General features: G+C 52.4%; 1 protein-coding gene across 1 annotated transcript; it reads left to right on the top strand.

The window, feature by feature from the left end:
• Positions 1-6,319: 6,319 nt before the first annotated feature.
• Positions 6,320-8,695, top strand: LOC136490264 (uncharacterized). The gene has a single exon (XM_066486748.1). It carries the CDS (start codon positions 6,368-6,370, stop codon positions 8,591-8,593), a length of 2,226 nt encoding a protein of 741 aa, XP_066342845.1. The 5' UTR covers positions 6,320-6,367; the 3' UTR covers positions 8,594-8,695.
• The last annotated feature ends 652 nt before the right edge of the window (positions 8,696-9,347 follow it).

Raw genomic sequence — 9,347 nt, 5'->3', positions numbered from 1 at the left:
GGATACAGCAAAAGAAATACAGAAAGTACCCGCATGAAGAGAAAACTACTCATAGCTTGAGGTGGGTTGTTGGTAGAGAACTCGGAGACAGTAAGCGGGACAACGCTTGCCCCCTTTAGCATCTTCTGGAGATGCTCGAGAACCTCCTCGTCGGTCAACTCAAGAGCAGGGACCATTCACGAAGGATCCTTAGCCCCAGAGTACTCAAAGCCAAAGTTCTCTCGCTCCTCCAGAGGCTGGACACGACGACAAAGAAAACTTGAGATGATTCCGAAACCGATCAAGCCCTGCTGTTTCAGAGTGCTTATCCGCTCAAGGAATGGCTGGATCGCCTGGAGCTCGACTGGAGTCAGGGAGTTCTTTTCCCACCGGTAGTTAACCGAGGGACCAGATCTATAATGCACGGCAAGAGAAGGAATCAAATTGGCGGCATAGAACCAATCAGCGCGCCAATCCCTCACAGAATCAACCAGGTCATAGTCAAAGAACTTGCTTTTAAGACCCTGGCCAAACTGAATCCCATAGCCGCCAAGAACGTTGGTATCTTCACGACGGGGTTGAGGCTTCAGACGAAAGAAGTGACGAAAAGAGAAAGAGAATGAGGAATTCCAAGGAAAGCTTAACAGAGATGTACAAAAACAGAAAGATGGAGGACGACATTGGGAGTTAGATGGTTCAGACTAACCCCAAAATAACCAAGAAATTAATGAAGGAAGGCGGAAGCAGGAAGGCAAAGACCGGCACGGATAAAAGAGACGAAAAGGATGATCTCACCAGGACCTGGAGCAGGGACCCGATGCTCACCTGGGACTCTCCATTCAGCAATGCCCTTGCTCTGGATCAGACCATCGCTGGCAAGCTCGCGGAGCTGGTCTTCAGTTGTTGTCAGAGCCGGCCAAGCTTTTTGGGCAGCCCTCATGACCACGAACTCCTGGTTCTCGATCATGGAAAGAGACGACTCCTCGTCCACGAAGGTTGCCTGGGACTTGCTCGCAGCTTTCTTCCTACCCATGTATTAACGGAGGCAAGAAGGAACTAGGGGAAGAGAAGGTTTGGATGGCGGCGCTAAGATGGCGGCGCTAAGATGACGGCAGATTTCTGAAAGCTAGGGTTTCAAGGCAAGAGAAGGGCAGTAAAGAAAAAGAAGATGAAGGGTCTTTAAATAGATTTTACAGCGATAAAACGGCCCACCAGGCCCGTTAAAGCACCGTGTGAGAACGCAACGGTCCATTTACTGACATAGCTAAAATGACGGAGGGCACAAATCCACACAACGGTACAATTCAATAGGCAGATTTCAGACTTATCCATCCAGCACTACGGTGGAGTTATCAGATTACTGCAAAAAACAACCCGTCAACCATGAAGAAAAGAAGGACTACCTCACAAGGAACATAAGAACTCGGTTCTTACGGAAAGAACTCGGGAATCTCATGAACAACCAGGACTACAGCAGAAAAATAAATGACAACTCAGAAGACAAGATTCTTTCCATTACAAGCGACTTCAAAAATAGAAGATTACAAATCTTACAAGACCCAACGAACTCGGTACCACGAAAAGCAAAGTAGCAAAGAGGAACCCGAACACGGCTAGGCTCTGGAATGACTACGTGTCCCAAATCAGCAGAATGGCGGGACAACATAGAGCAGAGAAGGCCAACAGGCATCTGTCTACCCAAGTCCGATGTGATGCTAGATATGGCGTTGATCTGCACCGGACAGTCTCAAGACAAGCGGCGAGGATCAACCCAGAACTGCCAGATGAAGGAACGAAGCCCACATCACAAGACTTCCTCCAACTACTGCCACGTATATCTTGGTACATTGCTGCTGTAGGATTAGCCTACCTCTAATCCCTATCACAAGACTTCCTCCAGCTACGACGAGACACACAAGAACAACAAAACACGCCCGGGGGCTACTCTACTTCACAAACTACCATATTCATAACTACGAAGGTTTCAACAGAATGTTCAATGGATGAAAACAAGCACTCCGGGAGGGTATTTATAGATCAAAGGAGCGGTGCACATGGACTAGGAGTACCAACGAAATAAGCCTAACAAAGGACACAGTGAAAATACAGGGCTCAATAATGGAAGACTCAGGCGAGAGGGAACAGTACTCGAAGACAAGCATATTCGGAAGAATATACCAACACAGTACAACCCGTGAATAAAAGGCATTTACACTCAACCACCACCATACAACTACATCTGACAACAGCAGACTACCAGAGAATACGCCAAGACTCTACATCCGAGTTCTTCCTGAACAAAATAACCCGGATATATGCTCGAGGGCTGCAAAAGGAGAGGTATACAGTTCTTTCGAACGACTCAGATTCAAGACCCTCCAACTTTTTGTTCCAAATAGCAAGAGGCTCGGGGGCTACACTCAGTGAGTGCACTTTTTCCTTCAAAAAAGCGCACGTCACTCAGAACACTTCTTCAAGACAGACGACTTTAAGGCCACAAGATAAAAAGAACCCGGACATAGCTATATCCAAGCTCTTTTCGACAAAAAGAACCCGAACACAGCTAAATCAGAGCTCTTTTCAACAAGGAAACCGGGTATATGCTCAGGGAACCTTTCAATGAAGAATCAGGAAGATTTCAAGAAAAGACCCTCAAGCTCCTTGTGCCAAACAGCAAGAGGCTCGGGGGCTACATCCAAATGGGGGTACTTTTTTCTTCAAAAAGGTACACACCACGCGAAGATTTCACGAAGCGCTGCACGGTTTCGCTCAAGAAAGCACTCGGACGACGCTTGTTCCTGCTCGACAAGACTTGAAGGAACAAGACGAGGCTTCCAGAACTCAACCATGAAGTGCTCAGGGGCTTGTCGGTGCGGGACCCACGGGATACCCCGCAAGGAAGGGAGAAGAACTAGCCTAACTAGGATTCTTCCCCTGTAATCTTAGTAGTAGTATTATTCTATAATCCTACTAGGAACTCTCATTGTAAACCGACTAGGACACTGGCCTCCTGACTATATAAAGGAGGGCAGGACTCCTTGGATCGGGAGTTCAAGACAACGATTGTACAACACAACACTTTACAATCAATCCAACGCAAAGGCTCACGCCGACTGGACGTAGAGCTATTGTTCGATCAAAGATCGAGGGCCCAAACCAGGATAAATCGGCTGTCTCTTGCGTTAACCATCGAGTTCTGCATACGCTGAAGCCCGAACATACTGCCTCGGGTACCCCCGTGGCAGGCTATCGGTGGTCAAACATCGACACCCTCTATATGATTCTTGAGTTCCAACGCATCTCTTATTTCTCTGTTGCAATCTTCCAAAGAAAATATTGTGCATTTCTTTTTCCTCCCATGAGCAACCCCATGGAAATAACCACTGGTAGCATCTCCCTCTAATATCCATTTAAGACCACCCCTCTTCTGCATCCCATGAAATCTCTTCAAACGAGTATTTTTTTTCAAGTAACTCCTGAGTATCATATCTTAATTTCCATTGGGCAGGCATCAACCCATGATCTCTTGTTGTTATAATGATTGCATACGGGTGTCAATTAATTATTCTCATATTTTCTTCTATAAGCTACTCCCTCCATCTCATGGAGAGTTCAATCATAGTTTTTTGGACATATTAATATACATGGAAAATGATCCTGGCCTTATTAACTGTTTGGTTCCTTGTATTTAGACCCAATGACCTTTTTTCTATTATACTGGTGCGCTAACAGTTCGGTTCCCACGTCCAGACATCATGGCAGTTCATGATCCACCAACCCACGGACGGAGCTACGTGGGGGCCAAACTGGGTCTGGCCCCCTTACTTCGGTTGTATCACTGAGGTTCATATGTCGCTGTATGCATGCAATTAATTTTTGCCTCTCTCGTACCATGCTTGCTGTTGCTGATGAGTGGATCACAGCTTACAAATATGTAAATCCGCACATTGTTTATTCTTCTTTGACAGAATTTCAATTGTTCAGTGCAGTCTATATAGATAGAACTTGAAAAACAAAGATTTTCCACAGAATTCCAATGGTTTATATTACTATTGGTAAATACTGTGGCAGTGTAGCTTTGAATTAGCCCCCCCTACACGTTCATGCAAGCTCCGCCACTGCACCAACCTGCCTTGCGACTGACCATCCATAACCTGTTCCTCCATTGTAGCTCCCTACTCAGCCTCGGCTGTCGCATCTCCGTCCACAGGTTGCACCTCTGATTCGAGAAGTAGAACGGGTCCAAGCAGGCACCTTGATCCTTTGTATTGGCATTGTACAGATCACCGTCCAAGTCGATGTGCAGACGGCCAGTGCTCCATCCTCCCTTTGAGTGGGAAGCTGTGGGCGCGCTCGCGGAATCTCCCAGAGGAAGTAGCCACCGCTCCTATTACCATGAGGCTAGGCGCAAATTGAGTTCACTCAAGCAGAGTATGGCGTATCCACCGGTCCTACGGTCTCCGCTGCCTCCAGGGGGCCACGATGAGGCGAGAATGTGGAAAGGAAAAGGGTGGCGGAGAGCAGGAGCGGGGCATACAAGCACTACGCCAGAAAGCAACAAAGGAAACGCGTCCAACAGATGATAGTAAGTTAGCCACCGTCATAGATTAAGCAGAGACTAGGAGAGGGGCGGGCCGGCGGCGGATGAGAGGAGAGGGCCAGTAACTGATAAGGATGAGGGTGCGCATGGTTTAAAACAAGGTTGCACTTCCAGACTTTCCAAACCCAAGATTGCACCTCCCGGAATTGCAATTTTCATGGGACGAAGAGAGTAGTATCTCATAACATGAGTTGTTCATGTTCTCTCTCCTCCAATAACACAATTGCGGGTGTTGGCAAACTTGGCATGATTGGGAACGCTTTAGCCCTATGCAATAGATCATCTCTCTCTCGTTTGGAAACTAACATATAAGTTATGATGCCTTATGCCTACTCCACAAATTTGAACTTAAGATTCAATCTATGTGTGGAGAAACACAAAGAGAGAAATTTTATCAGGGGTAGGTTGGACCAGGGAAGTCAATTGAGCCAAACTTTTGTTAGGGACGCTTTTGAGTGGACAATGTGGATTGTTCGCAATAATAAAATGGATGTTTTCCAAAATAAAATAGAAGAGTGTTAACGAGCGCCAAAACACTTAGGGAGCATTAATTGAATGGGTATATCTCCTCAGCATGTGACTGATGGAAACTTTATCCATCAGTCACCACTCCTCCCCATCGGACGAGTGGACAGGACAAACAAGGCGAGCGGGTGAGCTGATGTAGATTTCGTGTGTGACGCCGGCGTGCTTGACCTTGACCCGGATGGTGGGCACCGGCTTCATGTTGGGCGACGCCTCGTCGTTGCCCGCCCCCCGCCGCCGCCCCTCTTCTGCACGAGCATCCCGCTGGGCCGCACCGCCCATACCTCCTCCGCCGGCACCTTGCTGCCATTCCCTCCACCGCCGCCGGCTGCAGCCACAGTCGCCGGCGCCTCCTACGTCGACCCCAGATTCACCGGTGCGCCCTTCCTGCTCTTGGGATTCGCCCCCAGCTTGCTCACCGCCTCCTGCTCGCTCCCTCCCCCTTCGCTTCGCGTATCGCAACGAACTTGGTCGCCAGCCGGACCTCCTAGGCAATGGCGCGAACCAAAGCCCCGCTAGCTAGCTAGCCAGATGGCCGGCGAACACGAAGGCAGGTGGGCAACGGGGATTGGAGGGAGAAGCTAAGGAAGAAGACCGAACGGACGGATGGATGGACAGCGAATACCCAAGAGGAGGAAAAAATCGGACGGAGGAGGGAGGTGCCTGATGGATTTGTAGGATAGCAGGCAACTGCCGTCAAGTAAATCTGTAATTGAATCTATCTATACAACACTTGGTTGTTTTGGGCTCTCCCAACACCCGATTTTTTTTCTTCGTACTTCTTCTTTGCGCCACCCCGCCTCCACCCATCGCTCACCATCCCGCTGCGGCGCGGTAGGGTCTCGCTGGAGCTCCGCGGCCTCCGTCCCCCTCTCCCCTTGCTGCCATCATGGCAATGGGCACCCCCGCCCCGATCTGGCCTGACCACCTCCACCGCCGCTAGAACCCTAACACCGCCCTCCTGACGTCCCCACCGTCTGGATAGCCTGCCTCCCTCCGAGCCCCTTATAACCTCGCTGGAGTTGGGGAAGAAGAGAGGAAGAGACCGGAGATGGAAAAGAATGAGAGGGAGAGGAATCGAGTGTTTGGAGGCAGAGAAACACTCTGAGTGTCATTTAGCATTACTGTCACTGATCAGTTTTCTTCCCTGGTCCCACTCCAAAAATCGTGCTGATCCTCTTGTTCTGAGCCAATTCTGCGCCTAATCTCGTCGAGCTCGATCGCGCAACCAAAGCTGAGCACAAGCAGAGCCAGCACCAAAAGATGGGCATCGTCACCGCCAGCAGCGAGGAGCTGTGGGTAGTGCTGACGACGCTGCTGCTGCTGGCCAGGTTCACCGTAGGCTCTCTCGGGCCCCGCTTCTCCTCGCGGCGGCTCGTCGCTCCCGCTGTCCGCCTGCTGCAGATTCTCAACTACTACGCCGTCATCTACACCCTCGGCCTCATGAAGCCGTCCACCTCCTCCTGCTTCTTCTTCCAGGTCTGGGCAGTGCTCATCGTCACCATGCAGCAGAGCGGCAACATCGGTCGCCCCTACCGGCCCAAGGAGATGAGCCTCGTCGACCTCCTCACCGCCCTCTGGTCCGCCAACGAGCTCGAGGCGGCGAAGGGCACGCCGCCCCAGCTCGAGGCGGCGCTCTGGATCATCTGGTCCACAAACGCCGCGCGCATCATCTGGTACTACGTCTCCTCCCACCGCACGGCGAGCGCCGCCATGAAGGGCGTCAAGGTTCTCAGCGACTACATGGCTACGGTGCAGCACGCCGCCGCCGCCTGCCCGCGCACCATGAAAGGGTACAGGTACCTCGTCGTCGGGGAAGAAGAGCTGAGGATGGACGTTGCGCCGCCCGCGTTCACGCCCGAGATGGTCGTCCTACCGTCGCGGCCTGCAGACGGCCGGATTGTCACCGTCGAGGAGGTGTGGGAGCAGGCGGGCGGCGGCGACAGGCTGCTGGGCGAGGCCACGGACCGCGACAGCCGGTTCAAGGACGTCTGCCTCTCCTTCGCGCTGTACAAGCTTCAGAGCCGCCGCTTCCACGACTTCCCCATCGCGGAGGCGGCGCACCCGACGACGCGGCGGCTCGTCGCCGGCGCCGTCCTGGAGGAGGGGCCCGACGGCTACGAGCGCGCGCTCCGCGTCACCGAGGCGGAGCTGTCTTTCCTCCGCGGCTCTATCTACAGCAAGCACGCGGTGGTGTTCGCCGCCGGCTTCCCTTGCGTGCGCCTGCTGCTATCGCTGCTCATGACCGCGGCCACCTTGTACCTCTTCTACGCCGTGCGCGACATGCCCGAAGAGAACTACGACATGCCCGAAGAGAACTATGTCGACAGGAACAGGATCAGCCACGGCGTGGTCGTCACCCGCTGCATCATCGCCATCATCGTCTGCAGGGAGCTCATGGAGGTCGGCGTCTACGTGCTGTCGCAGTGGACCAAGGTCTGGATCATCTGCCACTACATCAAGCTGAAGCGGCGGCAAGGGCATGGGCGAGTCGCGACGCTGCGGAGGCTGGCGGCGGAGAAGGCGGCGAGGATCATGTTCGCTGCCATCTGGCGGGGCCGATGGGACCAGCGGATTCGCCAGTACAACCTGCTCATGTCGGCGCGAACCAAGTTCCCAATAAGGCCACTCGTCGTCAGGAAGGTCAAGCTGCAGAGCGAGGTGAAGAGGGTGGTGTTCGGGTCGCTCAAGGCCATGATCATGAGCGTTCCCGATCATCAGTGTCCATCAGAGGCGTCTTGGGCCGAACAGACGAACGCTCTGTTGATGTCCTACTTCCGGAACGCCTTCGCCGATGGCCATGGGGGGTCCTCCGTGGAGGATACCGCCCGCGAGCTTGAGGGCGACACCCACAAGATCCTGGTCTGGCACGTCGCTACCAGCCTCTGCCAGATCAAGCTGCTTGACGAAGCCGCACAAGGAGCTGGCCGCGGCGCCGACCTGTACTCCCTGCCGCCAACGCCAACTGCCGCCGGCGACGAGGGCAAGCTGCCGGCTGCCGTGCCGTGGCCGCGGCATTACGCGGCCGCGGTGAGCCTGTCCAACTACTGCGCGTACCTGGCCACGCAGGCGCTGGTGCCGGACAACGGCCTGGTGGCCAACAAGGTGTTCGACGCCGTGCGCGGCGAGGCCCGCGACGCCCTGCGCGGGTGCGGCGCTGCCACTCTCGCGGAGATCCGCGAAAGGCTCGTCAGGCTCGCGGGTAAAGGCAACGGCGACGCCACGATCGTCGGGATGGGCGCTCGACTGTCGGAGAAGATCCTGTCCCTGTACGGAAGGGACGAGCTGTGGGAGCGGCTGGGCAGGTTCTGGGCGGGCTTCCTGCTGCACCTGTCGGCGTCGACGAGGGCAGCCAAGCACAGGATACACCTGCAAGGGCGTGGGGAGCTCACCACCCACCTCTGGGTGCTCCTGTCGCACGCCGGCTTCCTCGGCAGCACCAGCCATGGCGAGCAACTGCTAGACCCGGACGACCTCAACGACGCCTGAGATCATTATTAGCAAAATAAAGTACTCTGTATTTGTTTGGCAACAACATACCATGCCATGTCTACGATTGATATGCGTAGTTAACTAGCTAGTTATCTGTATTATTACTCTCCCCTTACTCGTAGATGTATGATATTTTGTGCATTTATGAACTTGATCTCCAATATGTCCGTAAAAATTTGTTAGCTTCAAATTTTTTACAACAGGTGAATATACGTAGCATGATCTCTTCACTCGTAAAAGCAGCTCCTCGATAAATTGGATGAGTTAGACAAAAAATTCTAAAACAATAATGTTAACACCCGATCAGGAGGTAAGGTTGGCAAAGCTTTTAAGAGAAGGAAATTAAATGGTACTCCCCCAGTTCTAAATTATAAGACGTTTTGACTTTTCTAGATTTATAGCTTTTGCTAAGCATATAGATATATGTTATCTCTAGATACATACTAGCAAATACTATAAATCTATAAATGCCAAAACGTCTTATAATTTGGGATAGAGGAAGTACCAAATACCAAAAACTAGAAGTCTATAAGAAGGTGACACGAATACAAAATCGATAATGATCTGTCACGGACATCCGTCTCGTGACGGTCGTTCAGACGCGGCTCCGCAGGAGCGGGCCTCATCTCTCTCATTAGAAACAAAAAACAAATCCCTACTCCCTCATCTACTCGGCGCCCAAAGCAACGCGACCGCTCATCCATCCGCCCCCTTCCCCCACAGCGCTCGTCGAGCTACTGCGTCATCGTGC

The sequence above is a fragment of the Miscanthus floridulus genome, chromosome 10, assembly GCF_019320115.1.
Source record: "Miscanthus floridulus cultivar M001 chromosome 10, ASM1932011v1, whole genome shotgun sequence".
In the NCBI taxonomy this organism is placed as follows: domain Eukaryota; kingdom Viridiplantae; phylum Streptophyta; class Magnoliopsida; order Poales; family Poaceae; genus Miscanthus; species Miscanthus floridulus.
The sequence above is the reverse complement of the archived record's forward strand: the minus strand, read 5'-3'. Positions and strand labels throughout refer to the sequence as shown.

Bases quoted from the DNA above. Each gene is read 5' to 3' on its own strand.
- LOC136490264 (XM_066486748.1), top strand. From the start codon at position 6,368: ATGGGCATCGTCACCGCCAGCAGCGAGGAGCTGTGGGTAGTGCTGACG.